Consider the following 18443-nt stretch of genomic DNA (forward strand, 5'->3'; position numbering starts at 1 on the left):
CTCGCGCGCTGTTTTTTACGAACGAACGCGGATAAAAGTCGTTGCGTCGAACGACTATATCTTCCGAAGCTCGTCGACGAAATCGAATTAAAACCGTCAGAAGAGAAGAGAGGTTTATTTATACCGTAAAAGCGTCGCGTTTTATTAACTTCCGAACGTTTTACGAGCGATAAAACGATGTTTTTAATTCGGTATCGTCGATCGAGCTCGCGACGCAAAGAATTTCCTCCGACCACGTAGAACGAGTCGTCGCCGCCGCCAGCCACCACCGTGATTTCTCTAACGCGTGTTTTGTCCTGCTCGTAGACCTAGAAAAAGCCGAGTACCAGGTCTGAATCTCCTGCGGGAGATCCTGAGTCCGGACACCCCGGACTCGTGCCGCGGCCGACCGCTGGGTAAGATCTCTCGTACGGCCGACGGTCGTTTCGTGGTGGCGGACTCGGTGCTCAGCTCGGCGAACAACAGCATCCTGGACGCGTCGAGCAGCGACGACGGTGGATTCCTTCCGAAGCAGCGGCTCAAGTCGTCTTGGCGACGGCCGTTGGTCGGCACCAGCCAGCTAAGTCTCCGATCGGACGGCAGCGGCGTCTCCATCGGAGGACTGCCGTCCATCCACCATCATCACCACGGGACGGTGAACTCGTTAGCCAGGATCGCGCCAGCGATCTGCACGATCTCGTCGCCCAGGTTTCTGGCCAGTTCACCGAGCGGTCAGCAAGTACCCTGGACGCCGTTGTACTTCAGCGATCTCAGCTCGGTCAGACAGCCATCTTCCGGAGAACGTTCCTTCCCGACGCCGCCGGATTACCTGCAGCTGCGAAGCGTGCACCAGCGATACAGCCAAGAGTTGCCCTCGTTGAAGGCGATTCACGCCGAATCGAGGCGGTTCGTGCCGGTCCAACCGTTGGCAACCTCGTCGCCGCCGCAACCGGCCGGCAGACCGAGGGCCAGGCTACCTCCGAGGCACGCCAGGCACGCCAGGTCCGCCCCGGAGCTGGCAGCGTCTCCTGATCTGGAGACGTCGCCGGAGAGCAGATCGAGCAGCTCGGGCTTCGGCAGCAAGAACACCTCGCAACAGAATCAGAGCTCGAGGAGCGGTAGCACGGTAGCCGAGTGGAGGCCGCCGCCTTACAGACCGCCGCCCCCTCCGTTGGTCGGACGGTGGCTCGAGCTCCAGGATCAGGCCAAGGTCGCCCACACGCACATCCCGAACGCCGTGGACGCGGGCAGCGTGGACGGCCACTACGAGTTCGACCCCGTCTCGTGCACGCCCACCCCGACGTCCGCTTCTACGCCGACCAGGGAGGAGAGGCCGCCGGTGCACCAGATACACACCATTCACGTACCGCATATTCACCAGGTGCACACGGTTCATCATCAGACGCCGAGGTACAGCAGGGACAACATCGAAGCCAGGGTGCAAGCGATGAAGGCCGAGTTCCATCAGTTTCGACAACGGCAAGCGAGGAGGAGACAGAGCGCGCACCTCGAGAGCGCCTGTTGACGGCACTGTTCGATTTTAGACTACTTTTTAGGTTGCGTCGTTCGGTTTCGAATATTAGTTCCGATCAGCGGACACGTCGAGAAATAAAACGGCCGGCTGTGACGAAAGCGAACGCGATTTAGACCAACTGTTCAAGCACAACGAGGATCATCGTACGCGAATCCAGTGTAGGCAACTTCAAGTCAATTCTATATACGCTGGGCAACCATCTACGAACAAAGAAGGCTGTTACAAGCGTCAGCTCAGGATACATAAATTTCGCCAACGCGGCCGCGCCGACGCGCGGTTTAAATTCGTTCTCTACGGTAAGAAGACGAGGGAGGATCCGACTTAGAACGGTTCGGACGATTTTCGAGGAGACCGCGAAACGCCGTGGACGAATTCGAGCGGCGAGAACCTTCGGGATATCGAGAGAGAGAGTAATCGAGCATCAAGAGGAACGACGAACGAACAGGTTCCAGAGAAGAATGTCAAGACACGACGGCATGATACTCCAAAGAAACTGTACCGTGCTTCGTATATCTTTTAAACGACACGTAAGATTAACCTTAATCGTACACTGTAAGTAATAATGCAAACAGCAAGATACACGTACACGAACACACGCATACACGCGTTCGACCGACAACGGAAACGAAGCGAAGAGTAAAGACGACCGAATCACCGCCATATATACACGCGTACAAACACATACATACACACACGAGAAACTTAAAAAGAAAGAAAAAAAAAACGCAAAAAAGAATTAATTATTATCGACGAGCAACGGACTCGAAACGTGATATTAGGCCGAAGCTTGCCTGGAGATTGCTTAAGGACTCACTCGTACTGCACTGCCTGTTTAGGGTTTCGCTAGCGACCCAACATATTATCGGCACAATAATTTTTCTTAAGCAACGTAAACGAGATTAAGTAAGGTTCTTTGAAACGACACGCGCGGCCAATGCCAGGCGTTGCGTGCGCGCGCGTGCACGACCCTCTTCGCGGGGCTCGAAAACGACTGCCGCGCTCTGCCGAGGTTCTTCCATTTTACACCGATCGCCGCGAATCTTCGCCGTTTTTGCGAACTGCCATCGCGACGGATCCCGGGACGCCTCGATTCGGGAAGAGGTACGGCCCGAAACCGCGAAGCGTGCACGCGCGCGCGAGCGTCGCTCGTGATCGACCGTGATCCGTGCACCGGTAACGAGAAATGTTACGCACGCGTACACAAGTTATACATAAAAAGAAAAAACAAGTCACATCGACACGATACACGTGTAAATTTCGAAACGTTTGCGTGCGCGAGCGAAAGAGATATATTTTGAATGGAAGAGCGAACGATGCGAGAATGGAAACAAAAGACACGCGCGTACACGCGAGAGAGGCGTTCTTCGAGACCCACCTAATTCTTCACCAAAACGCGTTCTGTGTACGAGAAATCATGTTCGAGTCGAGGTTCGAGGCTCGTGTACGGCCCACAGAGTGTTCGAGGATACAAATCAACGGGCTAATTGTTCGAGTAAATCGCGACCTAAACGTATCGCTGATACTTTTCTCACGAATACCGTACCGCGAGACTATTCGAATCGAAAGCAACATCCCTTCTTATTTCCGTTTCTTTTCTCTTATTTTTTTTATCCCGATCCTTCTTCTCATCGTTATCCGTTCTGTTGCGTTTTATCGACTGTTGCACGAGACAGCGAATCGAATACTCTCGGGCCGTCTCGGCGTTTTAATTTTCCCCTCTTTTATATCTTCTTTTCTTTAATTATGTTTGATAGTACAAACACTTATTTATACTGTACCACATATTCTATACATACCTGTATCGTTATAAATATATTAGCGAGGGCCCTACTCACGATTCAACTATACTTTCTTCGACGAAACCGTGAAACACCGACGAGTGCAAACGACGCGGATATATGCTGTCGAGGCAGAAGGACTCTCTGTTGTATAATTTTCGTTGAAATGTATTTGAATGAGAGACTGTGTGGGTGTATACGAAAGAGCAATAGAAATCGCGGAACGAGCAACGAGGAAGAATGAACGCTTGTATGAGTGACGAGCGATATGCGACAGCCGCTTCGGCGATGAACGGAACGGACGAAATATTTTGCGATCTTTCTAATATTCGAAGAAAACGAACAAACACGTTCTACGTATGTACATTCCGAGATACGAATCCATCTTGAACTCGTACGCGGGTAATGGGCTATCAAGGTACTCGTTTAAGCTTTAATTCTTTTGCCTACGGAACGTGGATCCGAAACGGTTTTGTGATATTTTCGCGAGGATAGAAGAAAAAGTTGTTAAAAGATACGTAAAAAGGGATATCTGGATATTCCGTTGCCCGAGCAACGAAACGTTCTCGTCTTAGTTTCGTCGAAATCGAATCTTGCGACGAATAAAAAAAGAATGTTCGCGATTCGGAAAAGGATCGACTCGAATACGCGTTTATACGAACTTTTCCCAGTGTCTTCGTGTCCGCCGTCCATCGTCGAAACGCGCGTAATCGACGTTCAAATAGGATACGATGATAAACAACAGGAAATATGTAAGAATACAAGAATCCGGTAGAAAAATTCGTATCAAGAACGAGAGAGCAAGGGAGAGAGAGAAAGTGATGGGAACGAATCGGCGAAAGAGAGGATAAAAAATGGAGGTGACGCGAAAGAGTACCAATATTCTAAAGTAATTCTAATGATTGAATTAATAATTTGATAATTAATTGATATTGTACATCGTAAACGACGTAGCGTGTAGTGTATTAATCAACGAGAACGACGAACGCGGTGACGACTAATTCGTTAAATTAATTACCCCGTTAATCATCCGTGGGATCGCGAGAGGTGGAAGAGAAATACACGAGGGGCATTCGTGATCGGGCCACGCCGTAATTCTCGATCGGTCGTTGCCGTTGTATCATAGTAATCGAATTAAAGGCGCGTCTCGATCAAGCCCGTATCACGATCTACGCGGTAGCTTTGTGTCTCGTCGAACGTTCAACGTCGATAACGTTAATCGGTCGGTAATCTCTCTTTTTTGTACGTCGAACGGTACTTTGATCGATCTCAATTATACAAAGCGCTCCCTTCGCGTCGAACTCGAAGACAGTTCACGATTCTACCGCGTAGAGAATCTAACGATGTAAACATGAACATGGCAAAAATGGAAAAAAGGGAAAGGTTGATCGATCGTCTTCGTGGATCGACGTTTTCTCCTTGACCCATGGTGATGCAGAATTCCAAGAAACGAATAAAAACTATGTTCTTCCTTTATATTTCTCCTTAAATAATAAACGTATATATTTCAGATATTTTTTTTTCTTCGATAACGAATTCATCGGAAAAATTGGCCTCTTATATAACAATAGTTTTTAATATTCGAAAACTCGGAAAATAAGATTTAACTAGAGAGCACGCGGATGTCTTAAAAAGTATGCGTGACTCGCACAGGTTTGTAAAAATTTTCATGTACAAGAAAGATGACGCTTTAAACTAGTTTCCGCGCTTCTTGGTATTCTGTCCCACTGCGCGACCTGTGACCCCTCATCCGAAGAAAGCAAGCGCGAAAGAACAAACAACCAATCGACATAGGCATATAAGTAACGTGTAGATATATCATAGTTAGATACAACGATCTCAAGACGCGCAGCGAGAAAGAGTGAGACCGCTGAATCGATAGGAAAATGGAGACGTGGATTCTCGATGATCGTAGTAGGTTCAATCGTATGCCTCGGAAAAAAAATCATGTAAAGAGTCAGAGAAAAAAAAGAGACAGAATTTTACCAAGGAATATATATATATATTATATATACATAAATAAATATATATACGTGTGTGTATACAGAGATGATCGAGACGAAGAGTACACGTTGAAACGATACGAAACGAAGAAAAGGACAATGGTTTCGCGCGATCGCGTGTTAAAAGTGAATAATATGGTTGAATCGTGAATTTGTTCGTGTTTAACGTTCATCAGTTCGTTTTTGCGTCTTGTTCCTTTCGTTCCTGAATATCCTTCTTCATCGACATCATCATCATCGTCATCGTCATCTTCTTCTTCTTCTTCTTCTTCTTCTACTTTTCTATTTCTAATATCTTCCATTTCTTCTTCACGGCTTTCTTTGTGTTCGCGATTCACCTTTTTCGAGATATTTATTTCGAATTTGAGCGAGCGTGCACCTTTATCCGCCGGAAGAGATTCATTTAGGTATTCGCTCTTTACGTACCTGAAAGCCATCTGGCTATTTCTCAGAGTGGCGAGTGAAATTCACATCCCTCGGAGCAGAACTCTCGGTTGGCGAGAAATGGATCGCGTTATTTCGCACGAAAATGTTCCAGACAATTTGGTTATTGCTTCGAGGTGTCGAGTAAAGAGGAGTCGAAGCAGTCGCGCGCAAAGGACGGGCTATAGCAAAGGACGAAGGGACTCGATCACTAAAACCTCTTCGATTTCTTAACGCTACGATCCATCGTTTCCGGTATATTTCAGTACAATATACACAGAATTTTAACGTTTCGATGAAAAATCAATCGGCGCACGTGATCGTCTTTTTTCCTCTTCGAAAGCAATTCGTTATTTCGACGGTTTTACAATAGTTGTTCCGGTGTTAATTGACACTTATTTAAATGGCTCTCGGGTACTGTCTCTGAACGGGGATCAGTTTCGTTCGTTCGTTAAAAATTGGCAATATTCGGTCGACGATGATACGTAAATCGCGAAGAGGCGAAACTATTCGAAGTGTCTGCAAAGTACAAGCAACTATTTCTAAGAAAAATCCGTTCGATCGAGAGCAAAACGATATTTTCGAGCTTTTATTTGCCAGCAACTTTCTTCTTCCGTGATCGAATCATCTTTCGTACCCTCTGTCTTCGCTACTTTCGCTCATATCGTCACTTTTTCGTCCTCTGTACGCGCGACACGAAATCGAAGCAGAGAGAGAGAGAGAGAGAGAGAAAGAGAGAGAGAGAGAGATGGAGAGTGTGTGAGATAAAAAGCAGAGACGCGTTTTCGTTCTATCAGCTTCGCGAGTGCTCTCGCTATTCACCTACATTTTTCACCGTTTTATTGATCGACCTGTGCTTTCTCGCGAACCTCTCCCCACGAGAACTCCAAGACGTACTAACCTAGGACAAATTGTAGACAATTTATTATCAAATAAAATGAGAAATAAAGCGACATTTGAAAGGAAAAATATTAAGCTCACGATCTTTGTATCACGGGACGTTTACCTTCGCCTCAAACTCCCTCCACGGCGTACAAATTGCACGATCGATGCGAGCTATCAAATCACGACGATAAGAAGAATCAGTCGGTTCTTTTAACCGATGGACGAACGGATCGTGGTTGGCCAAGGGAACGAGATCATTGTCAATTGAACGAAATCAGGACAGTGCGTGAGGATTCGCATTTTCGTAGGCTGGAGACGAGAAACGTGGAATCTCGGTCTGATAGACTGCCGTGTGCAACTCGCTGTGAAACGCGCGAAGAAGGGGCGTTTGCGCAACGCGTCTACGGCACTGATTACCGGGAATTACCGCAATTTCCATGATTTCCCTCGATACGTAGCGTCGCGAGTTCGCGAAAAATTGGAGCGTTCGAATCGAGTGTGCAGAGAAATCACGCGAGCGTTCGTTTACTTAACCCTTGGGTCACGAGCCACGACCGTACACTCGCACGAAATAACTTCGATTTTACCTTTACAGATTAGGATCATAAATCGTGAGCGACTGCTTTCTAATTTGCTAACGATCGATCGCCTCAGCGACGAATTATCTGCCACCGGATTCACTCTAATCTTCGACTCTCGCTAAAAGCAAAGTACCAAGGATTACCGGAGTAATCCTAACCGATGTTTATTTCGCCTCTTCTCTCGCTAACGGTCGCTTCGACGACGAATTTTCTGCTACCGATTCATCGTCGATACACTCGTGATCCGAGTACTTTTCGATCACGAGAAGATTCAGGCCGGAATGAAAGAATAAAGAACGCCGAGGAGACGATCCCAATTTTCGATTTCCGAGGATTCATTGGTCGCATGGCAGGTGGACCAGGAACAAGCCATTCCCTTCCACGGTTCGTCGATGAAATAATACGGTCGGTATCATTATGCACGCATTTATTTCCAGTGTCCCGGGCACGTCCAATCCTGGATCGTGATCCATGCGAATGGATCCATTATCTCAACAGCGTGACAAGGCTGTGGGCAGTCTGCTAATGCGGCAAGGGACGGATGTGACGTAATCTGAGGTCACCCACGCAAATGGCGCGCGACTGTATGCAGTTTTGTCGCCATCGTCGTCGTCGTCGTCGTCGCTGCTTCTTTCGCGTCGACGCGATCGAGATTCGATCTGGACAGGAACACGCTCGTTTGAATAATTACTGAATCGTCCGCTTTCGAGATCGATAAATGAAGTCGTTTCTACGCTCGCTTCTTATCACGAATCGACGTACATAATTACGCAGTGACAAATTCGAACATTCGTATGCTCAAAGATTTATTAAAGATTCATTAGAAATACTAGTGGCGTTCATAAATGGAAATCGTTATAATTACGTGAATAACTGCGACTAGGTTTCGAGAAGGCTTTAGCTATTTTTTAAAGGGAACGAAATCGAAAATTGCAAGAGTCGTGTACGAATTCGTATAATAAAGAGTTATCCGATAAATCTTTTGTTTCTTCTCTATTCTCTTAAAAACCGAACGAACCGTCTCCGCAAGGAATGGCCATGCGTCTTAAATTGGCGCGAAGCGGAGTGGCGATCTAATTTTCCTGTAGGCTTTAATTGCTCGAAAGAGCTCCGTCACGAGAGGCGCAAAGCCTTTAAAGCGAAAAACGGAGCCGTGAACTCGACGAACGTGACACAGTGGTAAATATCCGCGACCGGAAGTCGGCGTCTTCGTTACGAGAGCGCCACGAGCGGTAATTACTCGACGTGGGCGGATAAATAAAAGGGATCGCTCATTGAAATAAGAAGCTGCATCTATCGTGCCAAGTTCTTTATCGCTTATTTCGCGGCTAACGCGTTTTTTATCTCCGGATAAATCGAGATTGAATCGATGAAGCGTCGCTAAACGTTGGGATCGTTCGAGAACCGTCGTAAAGTCTCTCTTCGTTCCTATACACACTTTGAACCTGGACTCCAGATCCACGATTAAATCCCTTAATTCCCTCGAATCGGTTTCAACCACGATGCGACGTTGAAAGCGCCGGGATTCGAGAAGCTGAATGGAAAGGTAATTCTTCCGTTCGCCGATGAAAGGCGAGGAACGACTCTAAATAAAATGTGTCTATAGCTACGGAACGTTCACCTTTTCCGTTATAGAAATATGGGCACGAACTTATCGCCCTACAGTTATGCGAGATTAAAAGTTCGCCTAGTTGGATTTAGAGAGTTGGAAACCGATGCGGAGTTACGCTTAACAAAAAGTTCCACCTAATCTAGCGATTAGCTGCTATTAACCCAAATAATAAGAGCGACAGTAAGATAGGCAAGTGGCTCATCTTACTTAGCAAACAAAATATGTATACGTACAACTCAAGTACCCTAAACGCGTTTCTCTCGTGGGTGTGTCACGATCGTAGAAGAGGAACGGCGCTAGAGAAACACGTAAGCTACAACATACAGTACCATGAACGTAAAATCGTGTCTCGTACCCTTCTCCAGTCACTAGCATTACCCCTTCCCAAAGGTTTGCTCGTTACCGCTGCTGTTCGGCGTCGTATCCGCTCGGATTGAGCGAGGCGGAGCGATTACTCGGTTATCACCGCAACCACCGGACCACTCGGTGAGCGAACGTTCCACGGTGGAGCACAGCTCGAAGAATCGTCCCGAAACACGAATTCCTCGATTCGAAAAGGGTAGAAACGCTGACCAGTGACTCCATAGATCGACGAGAATGAACGTTTGCTCGAATCGCGGGTGAATCGTTTCGAAAACGAACGTAGAATATAGAAGACGAGATCGAGGATGAATCTTCCTTGATCGAGGCCACAGACACTTTGGGATCGTCGTAGTGTCGCGTGCCGTTCGATTGTACGAGGACCGATCGATCCATAGGTCCGATAGGATCGCGATAGTGGCGTTTAATCGTCGCTGGTGGTGGCCGATGTTTGATGAGTGTGGGTGATGACAGATGTGTTGTTTTGCTGCCGTGTTCCGCTTCGCCGTCGTCGTCGTCGGTCGCGAGCTCTGACTTGCTTCTGACATCGCGTACGCGCGCTACTCTCGTCGTTGGACATCCACGAAATCGGTGAACACGACAGAACGATCGCGGCTGCAAGAAAATGTGCCAGGCGACTAGGATTCCTCACCTACTGGCGATCTTCCTCTGCTGTCAAGGTGAGTTATCTCGTCTTCCTCTGACTCGACATTGAATAAAATCTCGCGCGACGCGAATTAAGCAATTTCGTGGAATACTATCAAAACGATCACGGTCTTAGATCGTGTGTAAGTACATTTTTATCCTGAAACTGTATCTACAAGCCCACAGTCCTTTTTTCTAAAAACTACATTTCATGTATTGCCCGTATCAAATTCTGTACTCTTTCTCATGGTAAAAGTGATTATAGAGCGAAACAGGAAACGATCGTTCGTATACAATAAAATATCTTCACGCTACTGGAATGCGACCCTGAGACGAATTTATTACGAATAAAATGGAATAAATTATTAACAGCATATATGTGCGTAAGCATCCGTAATTGAAATTTGTTGTTTTGCAGCATTCGGTTATAGCTTGCTACTGGAGGAAGACAAGGAGCCGAATTATCTGAACGCAGGTGTGGGAGAGTACGCTGTGTTCAATTGCGATTTGGACTTTCCGCACGAGACACCGATCCCGTACATCCTTCAATGGAACCGTGACGTGAGTGTCCTCCAACTAAATTGCAATTGCAACCGGACAGAACTGCTCTTTCATCCGCGTGACATATGTTTCGAATCCTTTAGTATGATTTTGCTCGCGCAGATTAAACTTTTAAAAGATCAAAATGTTTCTGAAAGGCTAAAGAAATTTTTATCCGGATGAAACCAGAAAAGGTAACGATGAATGCAACGTATCAAAGATGGTGATATTACTAATTACGCAATACGAAAAAGAACAATATTTCCGTGGGAATCCTGAGTAGGTTTGTTGTTTACGCGGTTTGCGGTCGATCGAGGAAGATCAAACCTCGACAGATTCAAACCTGTACACGTTTACCTCGTCCATGAAAATCGATATTCCGTTTCAAGGAAAAGAGTTTCTGTCAAGGATGTAGCAAAACATTCCTAAAGAAAAATAATGTAAAACTGTAAGTTTAATCTCCCTCTAACAGAGAGTCAGAAGATATAAATTATCGCTGCAAAGAGCGCGATGAACGCATACACGACCGATTGGTAATTAAGTGGTAAAGCCAAACGAAGCCTGTCGATTGATTAATCCGCGTGCAGCCATGCTCTCGAGGCTATATCAAAAGATTGCGCGCGTCCAACCGCGTAGAAAAGTGGTCGTTCAAGGCAGGGTAGGTGATTCGATTTCTTCGCGTCTAATTCGATCCGCGTGAGAAGAGTCAGCTTGTCCCGATCTCGATATCCATCGCTCGATGTCTCGATTTCGAAGCGTAATATCCTTCACGGTATAATGTGGTTTACGATTGCATATTTCCACTCTCGTTTTACCTCGCTATCCACCCTACAACCACGCGTATCATCCACGGAAACCTCTTGCCGATCGTTAGATGGCCAAATGTTACGTTGTCAGCGGCGATGTATAACCACGCGATGTGCAGCCACGTGCTGTATAACCACGCGTTGAATCGCCGTCTGGTCAACCGAAGACAGCTCTCGATCGATCAGATACATCGCCGATTCCAATAATTTTCTAGATAGTAGACGATCTTAACAACGATGCAACGAAGTCGAAAAGTTAAACGAGCATCGGTCCATCGCGTTGATTTCCGGTCCGCGATGCGACGCGACGAGGAGGCGTCGTTCTTTCGCGGATGTTGCATTCGAGGCGCGCGCGTGCAGCCGCGGGCCGGAAACAGATTGAGCGTTGCGCATGGCTACCGCATAAAATCAAGTGGAACTTAACCTGATTGGTCCCTGATGCGTATGCAAAACAGGTGCACGGGTCCCTCTCTGTCTGTCGAACACGGTAATTGGAGTACGGGACGCAAGGCTGCATTATATTTAGTGACGGCTAGTCCGCGACACGAGGGGTCCCAACCAGTGGGTCACTGCTAACGCATTGTCAGACGATTAGGGACGATTAGCGGCCTTTTCGCCTGCCTCGTTTTGACCGCGAGGGTTACCCAGACTCTGGCGTTTTTCATTTTCACCGGAGGACGCACGTGACACGCGTGACACGTCGCGTCGGCTCCGCTCGATCAACAAACAAAACTTCCTCTCTCGGAATCGGTCCGCTGCAACTCGTTCGATGCGAGCTAATGTCGAGATAATTCGTTTCCGGCAACTTCGAGCACGGTTAACCTTTTGGTCTCTTCTCCCGAGAGAAAGGGTGGCTAGACGTCATTAAAGCGATTTCTACCTAATTCCCTTGAACGTTTAAACGTTCAAGCGACGATTACGAAATCGATTGTCTCTTCTGTCTGACCTCGCATAGGTGTTGCAAGTACAACTAAACAGATAAATTAACTCGGAGGTGTTTTGTAACATCGTTCAGCAGATAGGAAGAGTCGTAGGAAGACATGCAATTTGATCGCCCGACATTCTGAAGGAGACCACAATATTTTACCCCGAGTTTTATGAAATTTTCTCGTACGTGGTATTTACGAAGCACAAATTGTTAATACGATGAATCGTGCGATCGTTTCAGTCGCGAACGATCTTTTCATGGTACAATGGACATCCGTCGGTGGGTCTGGGTTACGAAGGCCGCGTCCATCTGTTGGAAGACGCCGCTCATCGAGGATACGGCCAGGGTAGCATCAATCTGACCAACATCCGCGAGAGCGATCAAGGATGGTACGAGTGCAGAGTGATCTTCCCGAACAGAACGCCGAATTCGAGGAACAACGGAACCTGGTTCCACCTCGCTATAGATGGTAAGGTCACGCGGACTTTCTCGTACCCGTTAATCGGCTAATTCGATAACAGCAAGTGGCGAATGGAATTAACGTAGTTAAGCGCCGACTGACTAACACCGAGCACTGAATTGGGTCAAGCTGGTGTACGAACGCTAACGCTGGATGAAGCAGAGGCTCGTTGCCGCGAAATCTTGCGGGATTTTCGGCAAACAGGAAGTAAACGTTCCAGTCTTAATCCTTAGTTACGTCTCTTCGCTGTTGTATAATGTTGGCAGAGTTAGAAGTAACTCTCTGCAAGTCTGATTAACAGTAATGGTAAATAACGGTGCAAACGGCGGAATTAAATTCTTGGGGCTTTTAAGATCTGGGCTTTTGTACAGGTTAAAGATTTAAGAGTTCGACCCTCGATCGAGGGTCATAATTCTGTTCAAACTCGTTAATCGTTTCGAGGTATCGCAAAAGTATCGGAAGTATCGCGTCGGTGAAGTTGCGAATTGACCCCCTTCGTAGATGATCAGAGTCGTCGATGAATCAGCCGTTAACCGGAATTCTGCTTTTTGCTGGCAGAATTCTGTTAAATTAAACGATAATGGCGAAGTGAGTCATCGCGTGAAAAAACCTCAACGTGGTTTATCTCGAAACTAACGACCTCTTGATTCGAGTAAACTGGAAACGTTCGATCAATGAGGTGTTTCGAATAAAGCAATCGCGCCCCTTCCTGTGAAATAAAAAAAGATCGCGAAAACTTTGGTTTCACGAACGGCAGTCCCGGGAAAAAAGAATTTCCGTAACGGCACGACACAATGCCTCTGTCACGCACCGATTCGAAATAACAGATCAGGTATTATGCGCCTCGACGCGTCGATTACCACTCTGACTGCCATGACTGTCACAAAATTGGTCTCGACAGGAACCACCTCAAAGCTTACTAGAATCTTTCGTGATCGGGTGATGGATGGATATTCCCGTATTATCCGAGTAAGGGCGAAGTGGCAATCAGGGTGCTAACGAGCACTCGGTTGATTAATACGCATTAATCGCAACCGAACTAAAACGATAAATGGCAATCAAAATATTAACGTGCACTGGACTGATTAATACGCGTTAATTGCAAACGTCGCGACTAAAACGAATCAATAGGATAAATGAACGCAATGGTATTAACAGTGCACCGGATAGATTAACACGCGTTACGATTGCTGAAACTAAAACGAATTAATACGACAATAGATGCCAGTGAAAATGTTAACGTGCACTGGATCGATTAACATACGTTAATTGCAATTGTTTCGACTAAAGCGAATTAATCTGGCTGTCGACGAGCGACTAAATACGGTATCCTAAGTATAATCCCGCTGATGCTTACTAACCTGAAACCGGGCAGACTCGTTAAATCGTTCAACCCAGGTGCGTCGCCGTTTCCGACGTCTGTTCCAGGCGAAACTCTGCTGGCGGTTCCGCCCGTCAACAAGACTGTCATGGAGGGTGAGTCGGTCAGCTTCGATTGCGTCGCTAAGGGAGAGAAGTCTGTCGTCAGTTGGCTCCGTGAAGGCGTGGAAATCACGGAAATCGAGGTAACCTTCGATTCTTAGACAATCGAAAGAAACTTTTTGTTCCAAAAATTCCGACAAATCATTTATCAAAGGCCCATAACTTAATACCATAAACCTTGAAAGCGGTGTAATATAAAGATCGTATATTTAAAATGTAACAGGATCTCAAGAGAAGAGCGTCAATCGGGGAGGATGGAACGTTGAGAATCAATTCGGCAGCTATGGGCGACCTCGGAGAGTATACCTGTGTGGTGACGGGTGAAACTGGGGACCAACAGAGTGCCTCGGCCTTTCTCAATGTACAATGTAAATATTCATTAATCGCCGTACCTAAAATTACTTAACTCGTTTACTGTAGTCACCCAATACCAAAGGCGGCTATAACCATCCACCGTTAATTGAGAATACTAATAAAGATGACAAGGTATCGAGGGTGATTGCGAGAATTCTGCAATTGTTTTCGGGCGAATCGAGGACAGGCAAGAAACTTTTGGACCTTATTTAAAGTCAAATAGCCTAAACGCGCGCAATAACAGGTATTAGGCAGTGGAACGGTGTACTAGGCCACGATCGCACACTTTCGCCCAGGAAATGAAATAATCACACCGGCGTAATAATGGGCATTACCGAATGAAATAACCGACGATAACGACCCGGTAATAGAAATCACTGCAGGCGAAAGTTTAATGATCATTATACGCCCTGTAACCAACCTTGTCCTCGTCCCGCTCCACTTTAGACTCTCCCGATCGAATTGAATTCTAGCGAACAAAATCGTTTAACGTTTCAGACAAGGCGAAGGTTATCTACGCTCCCCGCGAAGTTTACCTACCGTACGGGAAACCAGCCCTTCTAGACTGTCACTTCAGGGCAAATCCACCCCTGACGAACCTCCGTTGGGAGAAGGATGGATTTCTTTTCGATCCTTACAACGTTCAGGGAGTGTTCTACAGGAGGAACGGTTCTCTGTATTTCAGCAAAGTGGACGAAACGCACTCCGGGAGTTACACGTGCACTCCGTACAACGAACTCGGCACGGAAGGACCTAGTCCGTCGATTACGGTGGTAAGTATCATCGTCTAATTTGTCCCCCACGGTTAATTTTCAGCCACTCCGCCGATCGCGTACGTTACGATTCGTCGAGTAACAACGCGAGGTACAAACTTGGATATTTTTTTCCGCGAGATAAATTGTCGGTTAAGAACGCGCGATGCTGTCAACGACGTCGAAAACGTCCATGGATGGAAACAGAGAAAGACGGTGCGACACGGTCATTGAAGTCCATTGACCACTCGCAGACGAGTGTTAAGTCGTTCTTTATTTTCCAATTGTACGATTTTAGAGGGGCACGATTCCCGAAGCGAGGCCAAGCTGTTTCTTAAGCGACGCTTGAGGTCGAGGTTCGCTTAACAAACTCGACCTCAAGCTTTTCTTCTTTCTAATTCGCGGGACATTGTTCGACAGATTGTGCAGAGACCGCCTGTGTTTACGGTGACCCCTCAGAATCTGTACATTAGGAAGTTGGGCGAGAACTTGGAGATACCTTGCGACGCCAGGGACGGTGATCAATCCCATCGACCAGCGATTGTTTGGTACAAGGTACTGATTATTTTGCTCGATGAGAAATTACTTATCTTCTCTACTCGACTAGTAACGATTCGCTGTTTTCTTCGAAAGGATGGTTCGCCCGTGCCCAAGGACAACAGGACGCTCGTAATCGGTGGGAATTTAATGATCGGCAGAATTCAAGAACAGGATAGAGGGTTGTATCAATGCGCGGCGAGCAACGAAGCAGCGACCGTGGTCGCAGACGCGGAGTTAATGGTCTTAAACGTTCCTCCGAGAGCGCCGTACAATCTCAGCGCCAACAGCAGCAACAATGCAGTTACGTTAACTTGGGTACCGGGATACGTCAGACCTAAGACGGAGTATTCGGTCTGGTAAATGAGAAATTTTCATCGAGAATACTGTCGTAGATTACAGTCAGAGTCAAATACAAGTCGAAACAGTTACAATAGGATAATAACGACTATTGTTCGTGATCAGGTACAGACCTACCGACACCACGGAATGGAGGACGATGAAGATTTTATCGAGGAAGATCACCGAGGCAACCGTAAACAACCTGAATCCAGGACGCGAATACGAGTTTATGGTACTCAGCCAGGACAAACACGGTGACGGGATGTTTAGTAAAACGCTTCGGATCTTTACGCAGCCCCGTAAGTTCGATAGACACGAAGTAATACAAGTGTTCAGTAATACAATTATTCTTAAACTATCTATTCGGTGTATTGCAGATACCATCGACGAGAATTCAGCCTCGGAGTATCGTAGCCCACCAGGTAAAATTGGCGATGCTCTTTTGTGCGTTCTACTTTGGATATCTTATGGAGCGATATTTTCAATTTCACAGACGAGAGAACGGGACCACCACTGAACGTGAGAGTACAAGCGACAGCACAGGGTTATTTAGTCACCTGGGAACCACCCGGTTATGGAAGAGATCAGATACGAACGTACGTGGTTAGATGGTACCGAGGACCGTCTGAACAATTGGACGGAAGAGCCGAAACGACCGACACTTACTATCTGGGTACTTATATAATTTCATTCGATTTCCCTAACGCGCCTGTGCTAAAAATTCTGCTAAGTTTACAACAGAAAAGTTGCTCCTTCACAAAGGAAAATATTGTTTTTGCAGTAAAACTACTGGAAGGCGAGAGTTACTACACGTTCGACGTGTCTGCGGTGTCTATATCGGACGACGTAGCGAGCAGCGAACGGATCAGTCTGGAGGTGCCAGCGTATCGTAGAAACAGGGCAATTTCTATGGGAATTGTGGCGGGCATCGGGTTCCTAGCTGCCGCTCTGGCAGCTATATGGTGGGCAAGGAAACGTTTCTGTCAATCTCCGAACGAGAAATAAGAGGAACGCCGATTATTCAACCGAAGCTTATTTATGTCCTCGGGTACGATCAGCCGCGATAGACTTCCCTAAAGTAGCGATATCGATAGTTGATAAAGTACGACGAGTCCGACAATCGCATTTCGAAGCCTCTCAATCGTTCGTCACGATTGTCGTGAACTTGTGTTCGTTTCTATGTAATATAATATCGATCGTGTAGGGTTACAAGAAGGGAAAATAATGCTCGAGATTTAAAGAGGATTTCTTATGTAGAACGATCTAATTTACTTGCGTTTACGATATAAGTTACTACTACGAGTGTTCTTGCATTGCATCGTTACATTATGTATCGTTTGAAAGCTTTATTAGATAAGTGCACGTTTATTATGAATTAGTTCTGGCATTTGATCATTATTCGGGTACCAGGCCGCGAGAGACGCGCGAGTTTGTTAACGAGCGAAAATAACGAGTCTCGTGGATCGGGTTAACTCGGCCAGAACTATACAATGTATACATCTGATATGTTTTTTTATTGTAAATAAATTATGTCGATTACTATTAACCACGCCTATTCTTCTCTCTTTGGATATTAAACTAGCATTTTTTCTCGTTATCGAATCGATGCAAGAAGACCTTATCGTGGCATGGAGATTCTCAAGTATGATCAAAGGAAATGAAAGAAAAATTTGCGATAAAGTCTAGGTATGAAAGGTCCAAGAATCTACGGATCTACGAATTGAATTTCGGCGTGATAGAACTAGCGGTAGGTTGCTAGAATCGTCACCCTCGAAAATTGTTTGGACACGTTCAATAATCGACTTGGGTCTGGTTCACGAACTGGGTGTTCTGTAACAGCTACAAGACCTTGACAGGCTTCGTAAGAGGCTGAACGATAGTCGGTGAACCAACAGGAGATAGCGTTTCAGTGGTTAACAGTACAGGGATTAGGAATAGGGACTCGTTACCTTTTGGCACGGAACGAAACAAACGCGTGGGTGAAGAAACGATAGCGAGGTATCTGGTATGTCGCGTAATGAATAATCTTAATCTACTCGATAAGCGTTGTATTACAAATCTGGTTGTTGTTATGACACGACTAATCACTGGATAAAATCTCGTCGCGTCATAATGTATATACGGGACTATTTCGAAACGGTGAATCGTTAAAATTCGAAAATAAATAAGTTGCAAGGGAACGCCTTTATTTTAAATTTCGATCCTGTGGCGCTAAGGAACTTTGAGATACGGGTAAGTTTAAACAGTAGATACCTACCCAAGGTTATCTACGTCAAACAAGAGCAACTCTTGCGATTGGAAAGTAAAATGGTTAAGAAAAACTATCTATTTACACGGTCAAACGTTCCTAACCGTCCAAACAAAGTTGTTATCGCTAGGAACGCCAGTCGAGGGAAGTTCGATTACATCGAATCACTCGATAACGATTCATTAACTCCGTGA

At 46.2% G+C, this 18443-nt stretch overlaps 2 protein-coding genes across 24 annotated transcripts in view; both read left to right on the forward strand.

Annotated features, from left to right (window-relative positions):
* LOC100878007 (protein turtle) overlaps positions 1-8281 on the forward strand; it is a 136890-nt gene extending 128609 nt beyond the window's left edge. For 14 of the 21 annotated variants that reach the window (XM_076533488.1, XM_076533496.1, XM_076533497.1 and 11 more), the window contains one exon: positions 307-6686. In XM_076533488.1, the coding sequence (XP_076389603.1) occupies positions 307-1504 (1198 nt within the window). In that variant the 3' untranslated portion in view covers positions 1505-6686. Of the gene's footprint in view, positions 1-306; positions 6687-7197; positions 7591-7620 lie in introns of those variants that run through there. The other 7 variants (XM_076533498.1, XM_076533499.1, XR_013038725.1 and 4 more) reach the window with 6 other exon arrangements.
* Positions 8282-9224: 943 nt separating this feature from the next.
* bdl (borderless) lies at positions 9225-17547 on the forward strand. 3 transcript variants are annotated; one of them, XM_003706117.3, is made up of 12 exons: positions 9227-9835; positions 10219-10361; positions 12315-12543; positions 13963-14099; positions 14240-14384; positions 14869-15143; positions 15543-15677; positions 15756-16018; positions 16125-16300; positions 16379-16423; positions 16495-16674; positions 16783-17547. In XM_003706117.3, the coding sequence occupies exons 1-12, from the start codon at positions 9781-9783 to the stop codon at positions 17004-17006; spliced, it is 2007 nt and encodes a 668-aa protein (XP_003706165.1). In that variant the 5' UTR covers positions 9227-9780; the 3' UTR covers positions 17007-17547. The 3 variants fall into 3 exon arrangements, with proteins under 3 accessions (XP_012147465.1, XP_003706165.1, XP_012147466.1); XM_012292076.2 differs by having other exon boundaries at positions 9228-9835; positions 13933-14099; XM_012292075.2 differs by having other exon boundaries at positions 9225-9835; positions 13933-14099; positions 16125-16423.
* Positions 17548-18443: the final 896 nt, after the last annotated feature.

Source organism: Megachile rotundata, chromosome 7, assembly GCF_050947335.1.
Source record: "Megachile rotundata isolate GNS110a chromosome 7, iyMegRotu1, whole genome shotgun sequence".
NCBI lineage: Eukaryota > Metazoa > Arthropoda > Insecta > Hymenoptera > Megachilidae > Megachile > Megachile rotundata.

Coding starts and splice junctions, on each gene's coding strand:
- bdl (XM_012292075.2), top strand. CDS start 9,781: ATGTGCCAGGCGACTAGGATTCCTCACCTACTGGCGATCTTCCTCTGC. Junction 14,385..14,868: donor GGCCTTTCTCAATGTACAAT/GTAAATATTCAT, acceptor TTAACGTTTCAG/ACAAGGCGAAGGTTATCTAC. Junction 15,144..15,542: donor CTAGTCCGTCGATTACGGTG/GTAAGTATCATC, acceptor ATTGTTCGACAG/ATTGTGCAGAGACCGCCTGT.